Genomic DNA, 21843 nt, shown 5'->3' with positions numbered 1-21843 from the left:
GCGTGTTTAGACTGTGTGCATAGCAAAGGGCATTGCTGTCTTTAATCATCCCTGTATGTATTCCATGCTTTTATCTGCAGTTCTTCCCAGTCCTCCACAGAGAGGTTTGTCCTGTTCATCTCTGCATCCCAGATAAGGAAATGGGGGTGCTGGGGGTGCCACGTTTGGAGCCACCCTTCCTTGTGTTCCCTCTCCAAGGCTCCTCCGACAAGGTGACATGAGAAGTGTTTTCCTGTTTTCCTGTTTTCCTGTATTCCTGTTTTCCTGTTTTCCTGTATTCCTGTTTTCCTGTTTTCCTGTTTTACTGTATTCCTGTTTTTCTGTTTTCCTGTTTTCCTGTATTCCTGTTTTCCTGTATTCCTGTTTTGCTGTTTTCCTGTTTTTTCATTTTCCTGTATTCCTGTTTTCCTGTATTCCTGTTTTCCTGTTTTTCCTGTGTTCCTGTTTTCCTGTATTCCTGTATTCATGTTTTCCTGTGTTCCTGTATTCCTGTTTTCCTATTTTTCTGTTTTCCTGTATTCCTGTTTTCCTGTTTTCCTATTTTTCTGTATTCCTGTATTCCTGTATTCCTGCTTTCCTGTATTCCTGTTTTCCTGTATTCCTGTTTGCCAGTATTCCTGTTTTTCTGTTTTTTTTGTTTTCCTGTTTTCCTGTATTCCTGTTTTCCTGTATTCCTGTTTTCCTGTATTCCTGTATTCCTTTATTCCTGTATTCCTGTTTTCCTGTTTTCCTGTTTTTTCATTTTCCTGTATTCCTGTTTTCCTGTGTTCCTGTTTTCCTGGTTTTTTTGTATTCCTGTATTCCTGTTTTCATGTGTTCCTGTTTTCCTGTTTGCCTGTATTCCTGTTTTCCTGTTTGCCTGTATTCCTTTTTTCCTGTTTTTCTGTTTTCCTGTTTTCCTGTTTTCCTGTTTTCCTGTATTCCTGTATTCCTGTTTTTCTGTTTTCCTGTTTTCCTGTATTCCTGTTTTCCTGTATTCCCGTTTTCCTGTATTCCCGTTTTCCTGCTTTCCTGTTTTCCTGTTTTCCTGCTGCTGGTGCCACTTGTGCCATAACTCAGCCACAGTCCATGTGTCCCACTGTGCCCCTGGATGCAGCCAGGAGAGGGGTTTTGCAAAGTGGAATTGCAGAAGAAAAGCAATGCTGCTTTCTGTCCTGGTGCTTTGCATCGTGGAGTAACATCTCTTTTCTCTCAGCTTCACTTATTTATTACTCCATTTCACAGATGTTTAATATAAAGTGATTAGTCCTGAGGGTGGCATTAAGGCAAGAACAAATCAGGCTGCAAGAGAACGTCTCCCCTGCCTGGGTGCTCTGGTTTTTGGGAGCCCAGCAGGCAGGGGCCAGGAGCATCACAGGGGGTGCAGTGTTTGGGGGTGTGGGCAGGATGGGGTGCGTCCCAAGGCATGGTTTTCTCTGGAAGCTGTGTGGGTTTAATAAGAGCCTGACTCGGGGTCTTATAACCTCTTTTTTTTTAAGGAATTCCTTTTGAATTAACACATTTGCATTCTCAGTTCAAATGCATATTTCCCTTGCCCCACAGCTTCTCCCATACAGCATTCTTTTCAATCAGATTTTCACAGAAATTTGACTGAAAACAACAGCCTAGCAGCCTCAGAAATGTCCAGCCCAGCCAGTACATCCCTAAGGAAAAGCTGTGATGAACTGATGGGTCATTCCCAGAGGGAGGCTGCCTGAGCAGGAGCTGGCCCCAAACTGGGGAAGGAGCATCCCCACACATCTAAACAGAATTAAAGTTTTCTACCCAGTGGTGTTTTACAGATCACTCTGCTTTTCCCTTTTTCCTGCTTAGCCACAGAGGGAATCTCTGCAGAGGTGGGAAGTGTAGACCCAGATTTTGTATCAGAAAGCAAAATAAACCTTCATGTCCTGGGAACCTTGTCACACCTCCTTTGCCAGCCCCATCCATCTCCAGCCCTCGTGTCCAGGGCACTTGGGTCACATCCCAGGCTGGGCTACAAGGCACATCAACCTTTTCACAACCACCTTTCCACAAAATAAACTAATTTTTCAGGCCTTGCCTTCTTAAGGCCACCAGCTTTCCAAGAAATTTTAAATCCTCTAAAATTCACCCAAATCCCATAATCCCTCATGGCAACAAAGGCTGGACTGATTATTTTTTGCTGAAAGGTTGGCAGGCTTCCAGCTTTCTGAAATGCTTCTCTGCTGAAAGGAAGATCTTTTGTGGGCAAAATCATGTACTGGTGGTTTTGGGAAGACAAGTCAAAATAAGGCATTTCAGGGGAAAAAAAAGCCTTTAAAAATAGTCTTGAAGCTATCTTTATCCCCAAGTTTGGAAGAGGAAGGGTCACACTTATTTTTTATCTGCTTCCTCCCCAACCACTGAAAAAGAAAGGGGCAGGTGGTTTATTTTTAGGCTCCTGTTCCTGCTGCAGATGCAAGAAAAGCCATTTTTCCCAAAGCTGGCTGGAGCTTTGTGTGCTGGGACAGCTGTGGGAACCTCTGTCTGCCCCAGCTGTGAGAAAACAGGGCTTGGAGAGAGTTTTGAGGACCAGGAAATTATTTGTGGGTGGCCAAATGAGGGTTAGGGCAGCTCAGCATTATCATTGCAGGGCAGTCATCAGGGACTTTCTCTCACAGGGAGGTCTGCAAGGATTAAATGGGTGAAAAGGGCCTTTGAGTGTCTCCTCAGAGCTGTTTTGGAGAGGTGAGAGCAGGGGGAGAGCAGCACCCATTGTGCCACCACCTCAAGGTGCCCATGGGGAAGGGGCTGACATTCCTGAGCCCTTCAGAGGTTTCTGAGACAGGGTTTTTTCCCCTGTCAACACTCCCCAGACAATTAATTGCATTCTTGATATAGTTTCTGGTCACTGGCCAGCACAGAAATGAGGTACAGACACCAAGAAAGCTCCTGATAAGGCATTTTTTTAATGGGAAAGTGCAGCTGCCCTGGTCCAGGAGCTCTTTGCAGTGCTCTTGCTGCAAGAGAGAGGCTGCAGAACCCTGCCATGCATGAGCTGCTGCACAGCCTCACAGCAGCTTCTCACCTTGCCTGGACCCCTTAATCCCCCTGCCAGTGGCTTTAATTCCCCTGTATTAAATAAGGCAGCTTAGGGAGAGGCTGCTGGGAATTTATTAGCTGGGATCTTGGGAGGCAGAGCCTATAAAATAGAAACTTAATGAACAGTGTGCTGGTCAAAGGAGTTTAAATCATACCTTGCAATCTACATCCTCCAACTCTTCACCTCCAGGAGATTCCAGCAAGGGACCAGAGTCACTCTGGAGCCCTGGGCATGAGTGAGGTGGGGGCCAGGACAGCTGCTTTAGATGATTTACAGAGTTAGTTGCAGAGTGATAGAATGAGCTGACTTATTTTAAAATTAAAAAATAAAAAAAAAAAAACAACACACCAGAATGATGAGGGGAGATGCATTACACTGCTTTTGCTTTTTGCTAAATGTAAACAATAGCACATGTTATTTTAGAATTTAGCTTTGTTAATAATACTGCAAGATGCACTGAAAGCACTTTCCTGGTGCCAAGACTTTCCAGACACCTGTGAGGCACCACCAGCTCTCAATTAGGCACAGGAAGGAAAGGCAGTGGTCCAAAAATTCAGTCAATCCAGTTTTAGGCTTCCTAATCCCAACTCAGAAGTGGTGAAGCCACATGAGAAGGCACTGATCCAGGATGAACTTGCTCTACCGGTTCAATTTTTATTTTATTTTTTTTTTAACAGGCTTCCTTTGAAGCATCAGGCTTCACTCCAGATCAGGGACCAGCTCATCTGAACATCTGAGCTCCTTCCAGAGTAGCCACAAACTCCCCCAGTGAGAGACATCCAGCCAGCCCAAGCTGTGCACAGCTCAGGGAAAGGCAACACCAACACCTTTGTGTCAGAAACCTTCAGTCCCTCCCCCTGCCCCCTTGAACATCAAACTGCAAAGGCAGATGTCAAATCCTCGTCTCTGCCCCTGTCATGCTGAAGAGAAGCAGGAAAAGGAGCAGTGGCTGCCTGCAGGAGATCTGCTGACAGCACCAGGGCTTGAGAATGCTCAGCACTGATGGCCAAGGCAATGAATGACAGCTCTCCCACCTGGAACCCCAGGGACAGGTCACTTGGGTCTGCACTTCCAAGAAAGTGAGATACCAAGGGAAAAACAGGAACAGCTCTGTGTGCAGGGCTGCTGGGTGCCTGTTGGCAGCCCTGCTTGCACTGGCAGGAGAAGAGAGCCACAGCCCAGGCATCACAAAGCTGTACAGGGCTGCTTTTCCTGAACTTTTCCAGGATAAAACCAAAGGAACTCAAGACAGGGTTGTGAGTAACTGATCTGAGAGAATGTGGGAGCAAGACACATTTGCAGACACAAGACATCTGCATTTAGAACAGAGAATAAGAGAGAAATGCAGAAGGGAATGGATACAGGAACAAGAGCCAGCACATGCCCAATTCTTTTTTTCTCCCTTTCAAGTATCAGCCACAATGTGCCAGAGGTCTCAGACCACTGTGCCTGATGGGCCTCAGGGTTCTCATGCTTCCAGTGGTCTCTTCCAGTGTCTCCACACCACCAGTCCCAGCCGAACAACAAAGATCAAACACGTCAGTGCCAGCAGAACAACTGGGGAAAAAACACAGAGCCATGTTACAGCATAAAAAAGACAGTTCCTCTTCTCATACTTTAGCTCCCAGAACAGGGGTATTCAGGGAAAGAGAAAAAAAACCCCACAATTGCCTGTACAGGATCCAGAGTTGTATCTCTCAGAGTTTTACTGCTATGCAGTGAAAACTGCCCAATGCTTCCAGGTCAAGGAATGTCTAAAAAGGGGGAGGCTTCCTGGACACAGGGGTTAAAATACATTACATTAACAAAATACTCCAAGAATAGTAGAACTATATAAAGAAACATGTACTAGTTTGGGAAAAGCACATTCTCGTCCTACCAGCCAAACCAGCCAAACCACTAGGAATGAAGTTTTGCTGGTAAGAAATGTACCTGCTGCAGGAACAGAGCTGCCTGCCAGAGACCAAGCACACCTCCACGCTCCTGGTGGCCACAGGCATCAGGAGATGAGCTCCCAGTGCCCCTGTGGCAGTGGCAGAGAAGCTTTGCCAAGTCCTGCTGGGTGCTTTGGGACACAGCCGGGCTCCAGCTGCACTTACAGCAAAGGGAGCAGCTCCAGTGGTGCTGCCAGCCCAGAATTTAGCTTCAGCCACTGGTTTGTGGCAGTGGGAAGGCTGAAGGGTGGAAACGTGCTCCCTTCAGCTGACCCAGTGGTGGGAATAGGCATCTCAAACTGTTTCAGCAGCATTCAGAGTTCACACAGCTCAGTGCCTTTCAGGCCAGCACAAAACTGCTCATAATGGTGCAGATCCTGCCAGACTGTGATTGTACAGAATTTGGACAGCTTAAGGCCTTTTACCACGGATGACTGCACTCAACTCTGCTACAGTGGCTGGCAGCAGCCAGATAATCCCAGGAAAACTTGTTAAGGCTAGCCTGAGCTGTGCACAGGAGAGGAGCATCTGAACCCTCTGCCCTCACACACTGCCCCAATGGGCAAATGAAGTCCTCAGCCTTCATCCCAACCCTGCTTTTCCTCTCCTGCTCTGTCAGATGGGGCTGCTGGAGGAGCCAAGGGGGTGCTGGAGGATTGCAGGACAAATACATTGCTCTGGGAAGTGAACTTGAGACAACACAAGGTTTGGGTTCAGCCCTGAGGCTCGTGGGGAATGATTTCTGCTCTGCTTTTTCCTTAGCAAAACAAACACCTTCAAATACATCCCTAGTTCTGCTTTTAACAAATAGAGCTCTTCATGTGGCAAGTCAGAGGAAGGATGGGAAGTGTTTACAGGCCTTCTTTTACAGGAGCTGGAGAGATTCACCTATGAAAACGTGGTTGGTCAGTGGGGATGAGAAGGAGCCGTTCCCACACGCGCTGCCTGTCAGAGCTGCTATGACCACGGGGTAGACTGTGAGGTTATAGCGGACGTACTTGTCGAGAAGGTAATTTTCTAGATAAAACCTGTGAAGAAAAAGAGTGACCAAAGTAAGAATTTTCTCTGTATTTTGTTTTCCATTCCCTAAGAAAGGAATTAGACAGAGAATGGGGGGGGTTTTGTGGGCCAGCTGGGAAAAGAGACCAAAATGTTTCATTTATTAATATTCCAAAAGTTCATAAATCATTTATTTAAGGTAACTTCAGGGAAGAATAAAGCCTTGTTTCATATGGTTTCAGTATCACACCTTCAGCTGTAAACCTACGGCAGGTTGGGCTCATGCAAGTCACAAAAACACGTTCCTGGCCCACAATACTTATTGGCATTGCTGAGCTCAGGGGATAAAAGCTCTGCCCAGACTCGCAGTTCATCTGCCATGAATTATAACAGAGGCCTTTGTCCTCGGCGTCGGGGGAGGGACAAGTGATGAGTGAATTGGAGCAGCTAGTCACCCCTGGTGACAGGTGGAAGGGGTTTCTGAGGCTCAGTGGAGGTCCTTGGGGTCTCTTACCATATCACCAGGCTGAGAGCCAGGATGCTCAGGGAAGCAGTGGTCGCTTTCTCGCTGGGCACGTTCCACTTGTGGATGAGCACCACGGCGAAGTTGAGCAGCGTGGCAATGCTGGTCCACGTCAGGTACAGAGCCAGCCCGTTCTGCACCTGCCACGCAGCACAGCACAGGACAGGAGTGACACACTCTGCTTGTCTTTGGTGGCCCCTAGGCCCCAGTGAAGTTAAGCCAGACTTCGGGACCCAACTGCAGGAAAAGTCCCTCAGCACAGAGAAAAGGTGAAGCCTTGGAGCCCAGAGGGGCTCTGGAGATCCAGCACTGGTGTGCCAGGAACAGAGTGCCAAGAACAGAGCCCACCCCCCGTTTGTGCCAAGAGATGTAGATGTAGATGTAGATGTAGATGTAGATGTAGATGTAGATGTAGATGTAGATGTAGATGAGATGTAGATGCCTTTCCAAAAGTTCCTGCTAGGAACTTTCCTGTGCGGGGCAGAAATCTTTCCTTATCTATGTTCTGCCACTGGATATTTCACTCCTGATACCTCCAGCACTGCCCAGAGGTTGTTTTTATTTACCATTTACCCACAGCTCCTCAAAAGCCACCTACCAGAATGCGGATGAGCCAGAGCTCAGCCTTGTGAGCCTTCACAAACCACGAGGAGTGGATGCTCAAGGCTCGGTGGGAGACAAACAGGCAGGCACATGTGGTAAGAGACAGGACTGCCAGGAACACCAGGGCTGGAAGGAGGTATCTAGGACAAAGAACATCACATTTTTCTCAGTGGTGTCACAATACCCTAATTTGTAGCTTTAGTGTTTGGCCTTTACTGGCTCTAAGTTGATCGGCCTTTAATAAAGGTAATCACTACATAGTCCTCGTTTTGACATATTCCTGTTGCAGTTTTACTCTGTTAATCATGAAGTTGTTTTCCTGGCTGCAAATTATTTCTTCACCTCTTGACAATGGTGCTCTCCTAAGCCCTTAATGTGACCATCATTATGGAAACAATCCAAGGCAAGGAGCTTAACTGCATTAATGCAGGGAGGCATGGCTCCTGTCTTACCTATGGAGGCAAAAATGTAGAACAACAGCTTTGAGGAGACCTTAGACTTCAGGGACCAATCTGTTTCATGGGCAAGATGACAACATAATGCAAAACCCCCAAACTTTTATGAAGGCTACATTTTGTCAAAGCCTGGCATAGAGTTTTACAGGTGTGATTAAGTGTTCACACGCAGAGAAAAAAGAAAATTTTTTAAAAAAACCTAAAACCCCCCCAAAACTACTGGGGCAATCCCATCAAGAGTGTTAGAAAGTATTTGTAACAGAAGACTTTGTAACTTACTCTCGGTCCCACAGAAAGAGCCATCCAACACTGAGGCCATTATTCAGACACCACGCCACATAAAAAGGTATTGGCAGCAAGTCTGGCTTCATGAAGACAAATCCAAGTTCATTCCTGCCAGGAAAAAGTCAGTATGGAGAGAGGAAAACAATGCCTGCATTGACCAGACAAACCTTTCTGGCTTCATCTGCCTTATATTAGGAGGGACTTTACATTGGAATGAAATATTTTGGCTGAAATCAGACTATTTCTCCTCTGTGTCCTTCTCTGATACAATACAGAAATACCTGTGGCTCTCCCTGACAGGTAGTTATTGATCTCATAGCCCTAGGAAAATTTTCCAGCCCGATTCAACAAACCAAGAGACTCCCCAGTGCTGGCTGTTTGATCCCTAACAGAAAGTAAACTCAAAACATTAGCTCTGTAATCCATGAATTTTGTCCCTGTGGATTCTAGGCCTCTAGCAGTGGGTAAGTGCAGGCACTGGGTAAATCTGTCAGGTTCCCTGAATTGCTGGAAACAAGGACTCATTGAGGAATTTACACACTTTGATATCTGCCCACATTTCAGGGAAGCTCATGTAGACCTCCAAACTGTGTCCCAGCTTTGGATGCTGGATGTAAAAGATGCTCCAGCCACAGAGGTTCAACATGTCAGGTCAAGACAGATGGCAATGGGTTTGCTCTTGCTAGAAACCCCTGAAAGGAAGGTAAGAGTCCAAAAGGGAAATCACTGTCCCTTCTCATGTATACTATAAAGAGAAATAGGGAAAATACCTTCTGCAGATCCCTGACAAGGCGTAGAGAAGCCAGGCGAGCTGCCAGGCGTAGATGACATTCCAGATGAGGAAAGTCCAGCCAGCTGGTGTGAAATCCGTGCTGTACTTGGCTGAGATGTTTCCAGGGGTTGTCCTGAACAGACCTGTGGAATGTTGTTGCAGGCAAAAGTGTTATTGCATCCAGAGGATGGGGAAAGACTGCTGATTTTCCTCAGCCTTCAGCCTTCCTCCCTGCCTCAGTGGGTTCAGGGATGATGGGAGCACGCCCTTGGTGCAAACCAGCCACGTGCTGCAGTTGGTTTAGACACCCATGATGGGATCACTGTCCCTTATTGGGGACACCGTGCACCTTCCCCCTCCCACAGAGCCAGCAGAAACAGCTGTCTGTGTAATGCAGAGGGTGGCATGATGGCAGATGCAGCCAGGAGTGTTCAAATGCAGCACCACTGTCGTCTGCAAACCCACAGCAGCACCCTGAACCTCCTCCACCAGGGATACAGGGGTGTGCAAAGCCTGCCTTCCACTAGCTGCAGTGGGGACATTGACCTGGATTTCAAGGGGCTGGGTAGGGTTCAGGCATTTGGCTGTAAACCTGGAGGATGCACCAGCTACTCCCACCTTGCACAGAACAAGGTGTGTTTGGAGAGTTGGGGAGGCAGCAAACACATCTACCCCATCTAAACCACCTTGTCTCATTGCATAATGCCAAGCATGAAACCCACCTCCAAATAAAGAAAATTTACTTGTATTACCTTTGAAAGTCCCAGTGGCATTTCCAGCATTCATTATCACCATGATCATGAAAGTAGCCAGAGACAGAAACATCACCAAAATCTTCAATTTATGTAGAGCATCCATCTTACTCTGAAACACATTAGAGATATAGTTGGCTTATCCTAAAGGAAGCCTGGATTTGTTCCACATCCCAGAGACTGTTTTAGAAATAATGTTGTAAATTCACAAATCTTAACTGCCAACTTTCATTTGTGGAGTTTTCATTAGAACTGAAAAGGCCTTTGCATGGGCTAGGAGCATCTCTCATCTTATGAGGTTGCAGAATAGAAATGGGAAGCTTTGGTAGAGCCACCTGCTCTGCCACCCTCCATTGCAAGAGCCATAACTTAAATTTGCCTAAGGTTTTCACAAAGGCCTAAATAATTAGCCCACAAAATCAGCTTATCTGGCATCACTGTTGCACTTTTACTGAAGCAAACAGGCTTACCAATTTTGCCCACTCTAGGAAGCAAATATGAAAATGTTGAAGCCTTCACTTTGCAGCCAAATGCCTTTTAGTTCAACAAAACTTCTCACATTTACCTCTCTAATCCTATAACTGTGACAAATTAACTTCCTTTCATGGTGGTATTACCTCCTCATCTACTGGCTGCAAATAAGCTTTAAATGCTTTAGCACGTCTCAAGAACTTTATAGACTATAAAATCCACATTCTACAATTTTTCAAAGTTAGTAAGTAGTGGATTGAGCTTTCCCAAGAGATTTCCACTAGTCCAACATTTTTTCTATGCCAGAAAAGTTCAGTGCCACCTCTAAGAGGAAGCACACACACACCCAACTATAGGCAACAGCTTTATTTCTCCTCACAGCTCAGCATTTGAGCTGCTCTCTCTACAGTGGCACTTCAATGCTTTCCAGGGCTGGCAGGAGTAACAACTGAGTTGTTTCACATTGCTCAGTCTTGAACAATAAATTCCAGTTCCCACTTCAGTGGATTGTTTTATAGTTCCAGCTTTTGTTCACAGAACGCGCTGCATCAGACACGTCACAAGGAAGTGGGAAGGGAGGTTTTGTTTCCTGTGAATCTATACATGTTTTTTTCCTTTTCAGTTTTATCTTAACAGAAAAAAACACAATTTTAAACAATAAAAATTAAAATCCTATGTGGAAGTATGCAAGAAATGAAATCCCAACTAGATTTATGTCAGTCAAATCTCAGCACAACATGTTGTCTTCAACAGATACACTGGATTAGCAAATTCTGAAAAGAAAAATCCACTACTGTACCCTCGTGTTGTACTGTTGCATTGTACTATTAGGGATACCATTTCTGGCTCAGGAAATAACTGACATGCAGATTTCTGAAGGCCATGAAAACATAGAAGAAAAATATCACTGTACACTTGTCAATGATCAAGGAAATAATATAAGAATAGGACATTTGCCTGCTCCAAACCAGTACATGGGACTAGTGGTCCTGTGATCTCCCTGTCAGAACAAAACTCTGACCTCCCATAGTCCTGTAGTTGACTTCAGCATCACATTTCTTTTTCATTAGCATATTTGGAAGAACCTTGATTGCACAGCTTCAGAGAAATCCATGTTTGCTTACACAAGTCCAGGAGGAAAGCCTTATTAAACAGGTCAACAGTTTCACTAGTGTCTCTCACCTCCTGCCTCCCTCTAACTTATTGCTTGCAATAAACTTCTGCAACATTTCCTGCCTGCAGTCTCCAGTCACAAAAACCCATTAGAAGAATCAGAAATATTACTCACAGGAATCCACACAGGCTTTATGGCAGAGGTTTACAGCTGTGGTTCAGCTACAAGCAGCACTGGGGAATCTCCACCTCCTAACCTTATCTAAAGAGATTTCATACAGCTCTCAGCAGATTATTAATCACTTATTATTATTAAAAAAAACAACAACACCTCACAGAAGTCAGACATGCTTTCTCTCTGCGTGCTGCTGCAGCTTCCAATTGGCTAAGGCCTCCCAAAAACAAGCACTTATGCAAGAGAAATGTGATTACTTAACCAAAGCCTTTTATAACAGCCAGACATTTCGTATAACATTGCATGTTCCCACATTGTTGGCAGACAGAAGCTAATGAGTGCATGCTCTGGGCTCTTGCCTGCTTTGTCCTTCCCCATCCCTGCCAGGAGGAGGGAAACTGAGAAATACTGCATCTCAAAATCTTTGTGCTCCTGAGTGGGAAATGCTGGCAGGAGGTGCTGGAGAAACAGACTGGACGTGGGGTTTGGGCAGGATGGAGATAAAAATGGTTTGAATTGGAAGGAACCTGAAAGATCGTGTGGGTCCAACCACCCCCCTGCCGTGGGCAGGGACGCCTCCCACTCGACCAGGTCACTCAAATCCACACCCAGCCTGGCTTTAAACATTTCCAGAGTGTGGGAATCCAGAGCTTCCCTCTGGCTGCCCTGGCAGGGGTCAGGAACCCCCCTGGACAGAGCCCCCAGAGACACTGTCTGTGATCTCTGTCCATGGAAAAGAGTTTTCAATCTTGCAGGATGAATTACAAGCTCTGAGTGTTTGATATAAGTGATAATTAAGTGTGGCACGGGTGCAAAAGTAAAATTTTAGGATTCTAGATTAGGGGTTCAAAGGGGAAAAGATGGAGGAAATTGGGTGTGTCTTGTCCTTTTCCTCCTTCTTCATGCCCTCCATGTTTCACTGTGGTGTTGGCATTTTTCTGTTGGTTCAGGCTGGGGACACACTGTCCAACGTAGGTGACAGATATTGGCACGTTATTGTAAATCCAGCACAGGTAGTTTGTGGTATTTAATGTTTGTACCATCCCACTGAGGGCAGAGCCCCACACGCTGCCCTGCAGGACAGAGCTGCGGCAGGGCAGCAGAACATGTTAGAGATAAACAGAATAAACAACCTTGAAACAGCACAGACCAATTATGGCTTCTGCTTTGGCAACGGGGCAGAAAGACAGAGACTTTCTACAATCTCAGAATCATCAATACCACAGATTCAAACACACAGGTGAGCACAGAGAACCGCGGAAAAGTTTAGTTTGGAAAAGAACTCTAAGATCCAGTCTAACCATAAACAACATAGACCCATAGTCTGGATCCTGTGAGCATCTTCAGACCTTCCTACAGCCCCAGATGGAGATTGGGTCACAAGTAAATTTTTGTCCTTTGATATAGAAAAGGTTTCTGCCCCCCAGTGCAAGCCCACCCCACAGAAGCTGTGCAAGCCATGCAAGCTGATCAGTCTCCATCTACTACAGAACCAGTTTCACTACATCCACTACTTTCATTTTATATTTCTGCTTGTTTCCTGTTAAATTTTAATTTTATAGCCAATTTAAAATATTCTTCAGCACCAAAATGTTATTTACCTCGTGCAGCCACAGTGCTTACCAAACAAACAGTCTGGCTGGGAACAGCCCCATGTCAAATATAAAGGCAGTGAATTAACTAGCACCTATTTCACCCATTGGAAACAACATCATGGGACTGGGAATTAACCCAGCTGGAGCTTCCTTGGCCACTGAGATAGGGTGGAAAGCCCTTATGCACAGGGATTTGCCAGCCGTGGGAAGTGCAGGGCATCCAGCCAGCACTGTTGCTGTCTATTTATCAGTGCAGATGTGAGGTCCACCCTTTGGAGGCATTCTGAGGTCCACCCTTTGGAGGTATTCTGATGTGGAAACCAGTGGTTTACATATGATTATTTCTTATTAATTAAGAAATAATTGTGCTCTACACATGGATCAAAAACAAGAGCTGCTTGTGCCTAGTGTGTTCCTTGAAGAAGGCAGAAGCCTGAGCTCACAGCATGGTAGAATTGGCATTTTTCTCTCCCTTTTTCACTTTGTGAACTCCCCAGATATGTGCACAGTGACTCTGCCCATGTCCTAGAAACTGCCTTCAAATCACAGGTTTACAAGGCCTTGTTGCAGCAAGCATGGGCTGAAGGACAAGCAGAACCATTACAAACACTGTATGGCCTCTCCTCCTAATAGATTAAAACCTACAATGCACCTTTTCCCACACTGGAAAACCCATGTTCTTGCTGGTTATTCCAGAATGCATCTTTTGTTGCAGTGAGACAAGTGGAAGCAATGCCACCACAGTGGTGGCCTTGTCCTTGGCCACACCCTGTAATCCAGACAGAAATTTAAGGCCCACATTCTGGGTTTCAGAAAGTTTTGGGTTTTTTCCAGAATAAATCACAACACAGGCCTTGGATAAAATATTCAGAATTATTTTATCATGCAGCTCTACAAAAATCCCCTCAGGTACGTTCATAAAACACAGAGCAATGTACTTAGTGCTTATAAAGTTATTAAAATTGAACGTCTCTTGCTTCACTAGGCTGCACAGATTCCCACTTTGGGGAATGCTCAGGACAGCTATAGCTTTAAGGTACCAGAGTTAAACTCAAAGGAATCTTTTATGGAAAGGCCCTACCTTTCTATAGTGTATCTTCTCTGAGAGAACTTTTAGGCTTATTTCTTCAATGTGGGTTTAAATATGTTTGCTGGCCTGTTGAGGAAATAAAATTATATTGTCACAGGAGTGGCAAATGCAGTTATATGAATTTCAGACAAGAAATGGCTGCTAATGTTTGGATGCACAAAGCATGATAAAATCCATATTTACAAGAGGATGTGTCTTGAAATCCAGATAATGCCACTGAATGAAATCACTGGGACCAATTCCATGACACAGACAGTGGTTGGTACTTTTCAAGACGAGTTGCTTTGAATCAAATATAAGTTTGTATTCATCTGGCTCATGACAGAAAAAACAGTTTCCAGCTAACAGTTATTTTACCATCAAGGCAGTTTTCCACTGCTAAGCAGAGGAAAATACACAAAGAGGAAGATCCTATATTTCAAAAAAACCCCTCGACATGAATCCTCCTGCTAGTAGCTGAAATAAAACATGATGAGCACAGACAGTTTGAGTCCCAGAAGAGAAAGTGGAAGCCAATTGCTTTCTACCTAGAGATGCCCCTGTGGAGGCTCTGTCCTCAAAATAAACTCATTTTGCACTGTGCAGGAGCTGAGAAAAGTTCATCTGTGGGCAGCTCACCCACCTAATGGCACACACTGCCATCAGCAGGAAACTCCAGAAAGCCAAGCTCCAGAAACACCTCCCCAGCAAGGCAGGGGCTCAGATATTATGATCAGTCTGCCAGAGCTTTCTGTCCCCACCAGCAGCAATGATGGGTTTAAATCCTGAAGACATTCTGCACACTCAGTGCTCCAGTTTAATCCTTATTTGCTTTAACTCCAGGGTTTTCCCAGTGTGCTGGGCAAACTGGCACCCAGGAGCCTGTGGCCTCTCTGGAAATCATTTTCAGGCCAAGTTCAGCAAGTGTTGACAACCAAATATACTAATCTTCTAACAACAGCTCAAGCACCCTAATCCTGCAGTGGGTTAATCTGGGTGCCCTCAGTGCCAGGGATTTGCTTTTCCTTGCTGCTGGAAGGGATGGGATTTGGCTCTGCACTTGAGGATGGGCACACAGAGAAGAGGATCTGTGTTAGCAATCCCCTTTGGGTATTTTAAGAAGGAAAATCATCTGCTTTTTATTGTTGGAGAACAGAACAGATCCACCCTTTGGCAGCAGGGAAATATCCCCATGTTTGAGAGAGCAAGAAGAGTAAGGAACTCACTGCCCTCGTATTCTCAACTTGACTTTAAGCTGCCATGCTAAAAATCATTGATCTCCAAATCTTTTCATTGAACTCTAGATTAAGGACATTATTACAAACAAAATAACTCAAACTAAGTCCTGCCAACTCTTGTGGGAGAAAGAGGGTAAAAGACAATGTTTTTTCTCTAAACTGAACATCTAAGCAGTAATAAAACAAATTACCCCCAGATGTTCTCACTTACTGGTTAAGGACTGGTGAGTTTGCCTTCTTCAAAGGCAGCCCAAGAGTCTGCCTGCAGCAGTGTCCAGTGTCTGGCAGACAGCATCCACAGCATCAGACCAGGAGCACAGCAGCAGGAGGGCACAGGGAACCAGGAACCCACCTGCACAGCCACCCCTTCAGAGAGGATGGCTCTGGAGAGAGGAGGAAAACAGCAGAGCTGAGCAGCAATGAACAGAGACACACTTACGTGGCTGGATAGCTTCAATTTGCAAACTTCTCAATTGCAAAATTCTCAAATAACCTTCATAAAGGTTATTTTATTCAATCCCATGGCATTACTGTTGCTCACAGGACTCTCCCATGTTCTCCTCCACCGCTGAAGGAATGACAAAACCAAGAGCACTCATTCAGCACCCTGTTTGCTCAGTGTCACTGCTCTACCCTCACTGATTTTAAGAACACAGACATATTATTCTCCTGGATACCTCATCACTATCACCCAGGAATGCTTCACAAGCATTTCATTGTTTCTCTCCCCACAGTTCCCTGAGAAAAGCAGAAGCCAGCCCCTTGCAGGACAGCAGTGGAGCTGTCCCCAAGCCCTCAGTGGGAGCAGTGGCTGTTTTGCAGAGCTCACACCAGCACAGCCAGGAACAGAGACAGGCAGGAAGGGAGGAAAGGCACCTGGACCGTGCTCAGAGCACAAGTTTTTCTCACTTCTGTGGGAGCAGAGAGCTGCCTCCATTTATAGCTGCAGCATCCAGGTCAGCAGAACCTCTCATGCAGAAAACCTGCTTGAGAGGGAACTGGGGTGGCCTGATTTTCTTAATGGTGCCTTTTTTTGTGGCACTTTATATGCTTCAGTGCAGTAGTGTCACCTATAATTGGCAGCATTCAATGCACCTCTCAAGCTGAGCATTTAGAAAATGAGAAATATTTGGATGGCAGCAGCTTTCCTACAGGAGGGCAGCATGAAAATTAAACAGACAACATCCATTCACAGCAGCTGAGTGCCACTCTTTAGTAGGAATACTCCTTTAACACAGCAACTTTGCAATCTAATTATCTAGGTGTTTTTTAAAGGCAACTGGGGTTTATATAAAATGTATATGGGTATATATCACCTCCTACATGCACTATTAGCAGAACTAGAACATTTAGTCTCATTACAGTGGGAAATTTGTAGAACAAAACTCTTTGCAAGACCTTAGAGGTAGGGAAGGTGATTTTTGATTAAAAAGATTCCAGTAAGTTGGTCCTACCCACTGCCACTCTCCCATCAGCATACTCACGTGCACAAGACTGTATGGCTCAACCTGCCCAGGATCAGCCAAGCACAGCAGGAAGGACACTTAGGATAGCACCACCACTTCCCTGCATCTCTGGGATGGGCTCTTCTTCATTTTTTATGCACTTTCCATACCCTTCAGCAGTGGCTATGATGATCCTGTGTCTCACCCTTCAAGAGTTTCAGGCAAAACTGAGACTTTTTTTACCCTTATCTGGGCATTTCACAGTTTCTCCACTATGGGTCATCATCTTGTCAGCTTATCTCTAAGGCTCCAGTTTGGGTTTTGTCCTCTGGTTATTTATTTTCACGAAACACATGGTGTGGTTCTGCAGCAATACATGCCACTCCTTTAACCCTTCACCTGCTGCTTTTCTGGTGCCTTCAGGCAGGTGTTTCCCTTCACATCAGTATTGGTATTTCTGCTACAAAACCTCCACATCAATCATGTCTTAACCACGTGAGCTCCTGGCACAATTTGGAAGCTGTTAACTTCCTGTGAACCAGGGCAGGGAACAATTTTGGCAACAAATTACATGGCTTCTGTCTGGCCATACAGAAATGCAGAGGTTGAAAATGTCTGTGTGTTGTGGCAAATTTTAGGCAGCAGTCCCTTTAAGTGATTCTCCTGTTTCTATGTTACCACACAAGCTTCATTCACTCTCCTTCCCACATCCCTTATCCTTGTTTCTCCATCTGCTCATCTGTCTCATTCTCAGTATTCCATACAATTGCTCCCATCCCCTTTCCCTTAGAAGAAATGCCACTTCCAAAGGCTGTTTTTTGCTGTTGTTTACCCTTTCCTCTCCCACAAGGATCTGCAAAAGTATTTTCAGACCTACAACTCAACAGAATCATTCCTGAAGGCAAAAAAACACACCCTTTACTCCATGTCTTCCAGACAAATTTCCAGGCTGCTTTTCAGAACATGGAAGTGTTCAAATAATGAAAAAAAATATTTCAGACAGAAAGTTAAGACAAAACATCAGTTTCCTTCTAAACTTAGTCGGAACCATTGAGACCTCTTGTACTGTAACTTTGCAGAAACAAGCCAAGCCTGAGGCAAGAAAGAAACAATGGAAAATTGCAGCAACAAGGGAAAACTGCAGCCAAAGTGGGAATTTTGGTGAAGTCAGAAGAGAAAAAAGGGAGTTCTAGCAGCAAGAATAAGGAAGCCATAACTACAAACAATGGTGTGGTTTTTGCTTATAGTAAATGCACACGTTAAGGCTGCATGCACACCCATCCATGCAGATCCTCACTTTGCAGCCTCCCCAGAGTCATGCAGTAGGTGTTTTTATTCCTTCAAGCAGGAGACCAGGCATTTCCATGGAAAGCCAACTGAACACAAGGGCTTTACACCTCAAGAAGGTGAAATGTAGGCTCTGACAGAAGCCTTTTTCAACACACAAAAGCCAGGGCTGGGCAATGCTTTCAGTGAAGAAATGTTTCCTAATATCCAAGCTAAACCTCAGAACATCAGAAGCATCCAGAAAGGTCAGAAGCATGATCAGCCACCTTTTTCAAACAAGATTAGCAACAGATTGATGAGGACTGAGCTCCCACAAGTGTCAGAAAAAGCCAGTAAGAGTCCAAACCCTGTGCACATTGAAGAGGTGCCTCTTAACATATTTTCCACATATCTCCAAGCCTTATGTTGTCCTAGCTCAAACACCCTTCAGCATTATCATGGTGCTACTTTTTGCAATCCAATCATCAAAGCAGTGTCTGCCCTTCCTCCTTTTCCTCCTTCCTACTAATTAATTTTTAAGCAAAACTTATGGTGTTAGCAGTTTTGATCTGGTTATTGTGTTGAGGATTGCCTGCAGTCAGAATCCACAAAGCCTCAGCAGTGCCATCACTGTGATCTTGCTGTCATGCCTGGGAAGCCAGCTGAGCTATCAGCTCTCTGGATAATGGCACAACAGCCTTTTCTCCTGCATTTCACCTTCCAAATGTGTGAAAGTGCCACCAGCACAGGGTTTTGGCAGACTCACAGACTAAGGCACCTCACTGGCAGGTAGTAAAGTGGGCCATGAAAGGCACAGAGCACTGGCCAGTCAGTCCCCACCCCTCTCTCATCAGCTTTAGAAGCTCAGACACAAGTTGAGGCATATCGTGACTCATTTTGTTTGAAAGTTTGTAGAAGTGACAGAGTCCAGTCCTACAGATAAACACAGGACCATTCTCTCCAAGTGTATTTTTTTTAAAGACACTGGTTATTACTGCAAAAGAAGTTATGTATAGGCTACATAATCTGCCACATGGCCCTGCAAAACTCCTGTGCTAAAATACCAGCAGACATAAGACCTGCTTAGAAAAACTCATCTGCTGCAAATCAAGGAGAAGCATGGCTGGTGCCAATTGCTTAAAGACTTGCTCTGACCACTGATACTTCCAGACAGAATTCACCAACAATGTGAGAAGCAGAACACAGGAATTTCACTTTCAAACATTAGGAGATACACACTGAAAAGAGCAAACCCAAAGAACAAAGGTTTGGGGTTTTTATTTGGCTTCTTTCCACCAACATAAAACCCTCCACACCTTCCATGCAGGGTGGTTTTTCTTGAGTGGGTTTGAACCACAACAACTCCAGTGTTATCCTTCCTAAGACATTCATTCTTTGTGGCAAGTAGATCAAACCTACCTGTTACAGCAGTAAATCAGAGTAATACCAACAAGATCCATGATTCATTGTGATGAAAGGACTGTCATGGCTGGATCACATTTCATCTGTGGAGGCTGTAAATCTCCTTGTATTTTACTCCCCACGAAAAGAGCACTTTCTGAGTCAGAGAAAGCTGCTGAGCCAGAGCTGTGCTCTCAAGGCATGTGAGTGCTCTGCAGGAACACATCTGTCACTTGGCAGTGCTCACCCAAAAGGAGAACCCTGGGTGATTCAGCACAGAAGTGGAAGCTGTTTTCTGCAATGTGCTGTACAACAGAAAGTGAAAGTGTCTGGAAGAAGAGAATTTCAGCTTTACTGGGGGAAGAGGCACCGTGATCACTTCATAGAACTCCAAATGTTAACAGCCATTATGCTGTACTCACACCCTAAGTATACCCTACTGAAGAAGCTCCACTTCCAAAGGCTGCTCCACATGCCAGATAAATCTTTAATACATCAACTTCTACATCCAACATAGAGGAAAATAAGTATGTAAAACCCAACAAAACCCCTCAAAGTCCCAGCTCCCCTACCTGACCATGAACAGGAGGCTTTTCAGAGATGCCAGCAGGATCTCTGCAGGTATGGATTGTTTACTCAGACCATTGGATGCACAGCAGCAGAACAATCCTGTTCAGTTCTGCGCTCCCAGCTATCAGTGAGAATCAGATTTAGCCCAGAAGTTCACTGTCTCTTAAAATAAAAGTTTGAAAAAGAGCTCAGACCATTCCAGAAGGATGAGTGCGAAGCCAAGGCCTCCCAACTAGACTATCTAGGGATCTTTGTGTCTTGGATAAGGCTAGAGGTCGATTGCTCAAAACTACTCATTCATGGCAGCCACAGACAGCAGGATTTCACACAGGGATTTCCAGAGAAACCATTCACAGCACTTACTAAAAGAAAACTTGTGAGACCACCCTGAGAACAGAAGAGGACTATAGAAATATATATATATATATATATCAGGGACCAGCATTGTCCCACAAAGGGGGACAAGGAGACCCAGCACAGGCTGTGCTCCCACCCACAGCACAGTCCCTGAGCAGAGCTGGGTGCTGGCAGGAGCTTCCCACAACAGCCCCAGACACAGCAAAGGGGTGGCCCAAGCCCAGGTGTCACCTGGGGGTGCAACCACTGAAAGAGGCTGGAGAGAAGCTACAAAACATCCCCTCAAGGGCCCATCCTGACAGCAAAAGCAGAGACCAGCCCACCTCGGAGGCAGCCCAGGGCTGGCCTCAAATAAAGCTGCTGGGCAGAGGGCTGGGTGGAGGTTCCCAGTGAGGCTGCCCAGAGCACTTGGGATGCTCTGGGTGCTTTGGGAGTGTGTTGGGGGTTTTTCACTGGAAAAGCTGCAGCAGGTCAGGCAACTGGAGGAGCAGCAGGATGGTGTCTCCATGAGGAGAGTGGCAGCTGGGAGGTTTGTCCCCAGTGCAGGCAGCAGCAGCCTGCTGTGTGAATGAGGATGACTGACCACCACGGGCCTTTGTTCTTTGCTTTGGTCTGCCTGTCAGGACTGTCAGGGATTATAAACATCAGCACTGCAGATTTTGGTGTTGGTGCCAAAGAGCAGAGCAGCCAGAAGTTGTGCCTCCTCTTCCTTTCCAATTTAAAGTGTTTCAGCTAAAAGCTAAAAAGATGTTGGTTTGGTTTTTTTAATCGCTTCCATATAAACTTCAATGGAAAAAGCAAAAGCATGGACTTAAATGCTCCTTTTTAAGGGCCATCTAAACTAGTGCTTGATGGAAGACCTCATTTATCCCTCACTAGTCCTGAAGACTTTTTTTCTCTTGTTTTACTTTTTCCCTTGTTTCTTTCACCCACATCCATTCTCATCGCTTCTTCTGGCATCGGCATCCCCTTTCCTGATCCCACATAACAAGTCCCTCCCTTACATAATTGGACTTTTCACAGGGCCTCAGGGCAACCTCTCTCCCAGAAAACAAGAAGGACATTCACTGAAAAGGACTGAAAAGGTCAAGCATGTCTCTTTGCTTCCAGGCTTGGGATGTGACCACACAACAGTTCATCTTTAGGGTAGTTAATGGGAAAAATGCCAGCAGGTGGCATTCCAGAATAGCTTCTGGAATCAGTGATGACAACAAAAGCTGAGCTGCATCCAGGGCTCCTCTTACAGCTGTTGCCATCTGCACAGTGGAAAGGGATGCAGGAGAGCTGCAGCAGCATCTCCACCCACAGCACCTTCAGGTTATGGCTGCTGCTGCTGCTCCTCTCTCCCTCTGTCCCTCCCTCCTCCTTGCCTTCAGTCTTCAGGTTGTTTATCACAAATAAGCACTTTTATGACATCTGTTTTGAAATTTTTCCTTGGAAGAAAGTATCTGGGTGATGGATCAGGCTGCCACCCAAACACTGAGTCAGAGTCTCCACTTCTCTCTTCAAGCACTTGAGTATCTTTGAGTGCCATCTGACCTGAAAGCCCTGAATAAAAGTCACACTGGAGAACCTTCAACAGAAGATACATACATGTACATGCATGCATTTGCATGTAGCATCCAGTGGTCACTTTGACTCAACCTAGTTAAGACAGCAAGTTTTCAAAGATTTCTTTGCTTGCCCTTAAGCTTTAGTAGGGTAAAAATAACATTGTCCTGTAGGAAGCTGAGCAAATGCTAAATAGGTCTTCTGATTGTGGCTGGAAGTAAAAGCT

General features: G+C 45.4%; 1 protein-coding gene across 4 annotated transcripts in view; it reads right to left on the bottom strand.

Moving 5' to 3' along the window:
* Nucleotides 1–2890: 2890 nt before the first annotated feature.
* The window catches only part of LOC115494557 (uncharacterized), a 35022-nt gene continuing 16069 nt past the window's right edge, over nucleotides 2891–21843 (bottom strand). The window contains exons 1-11 of one of the 4 annotated variants that reach the window (XM_030269276.4): nucleotides 16512–16906; nucleotides 15239–15410; nucleotides 13802–13876; nucleotides 11126–11212; nucleotides 9367–9478; nucleotides 8613–8757; nucleotides 7837–7950; nucleotides 7098–7242; nucleotides 6491–6639; nucleotides 5866–6005; nucleotides 2891–4600 (exon numbers count right to left, since the gene is read on the bottom strand). In XM_030269276.4, coding sequence (XP_030125136.4) covers nucleotides 4512–4600; nucleotides 5866–6005; nucleotides 6491–6639; nucleotides 7098–7242; nucleotides 7837–7950; nucleotides 8613–8757; nucleotides 9367–9472 — 888 coding nt within the window. In that variant the 5' untranslated portion in view covers nucleotides 9473–9478; nucleotides 11126–11212; nucleotides 13802–13876; nucleotides 15239–15410; nucleotides 16512–16906 and the 3' untranslated portion in view covers nucleotides 2891–4511. Of the gene's footprint in view, nucleotides 4601–5865; nucleotides 6006–6490; nucleotides 6640–7097; nucleotides 7243–7836; nucleotides 7951–8612; nucleotides 8758–9366; nucleotides 9479–11125; nucleotides 11379–13801; nucleotides 13877–15238; nucleotides 15411–16511; nucleotides 16907–21843 lie in introns of those variants that run through there. The other 3 variants (XM_030269277.4, XM_030269275.4, XM_072927652.1) reach the window with 3 other exon arrangements.

This window comes from Taeniopygia guttata, chromosome 3, assembly GCF_048771995.1.
Source record: "Taeniopygia guttata chromosome 3, bTaeGut7.mat, whole genome shotgun sequence".
Classification (NCBI taxonomy): domain Eukaryota; kingdom Metazoa; phylum Chordata; class Aves; order Passeriformes; family Estrildidae; genus Taeniopygia; species Taeniopygia guttata.
This window is presented reverse-complemented; position numbering and strand designations above follow the sequence as displayed.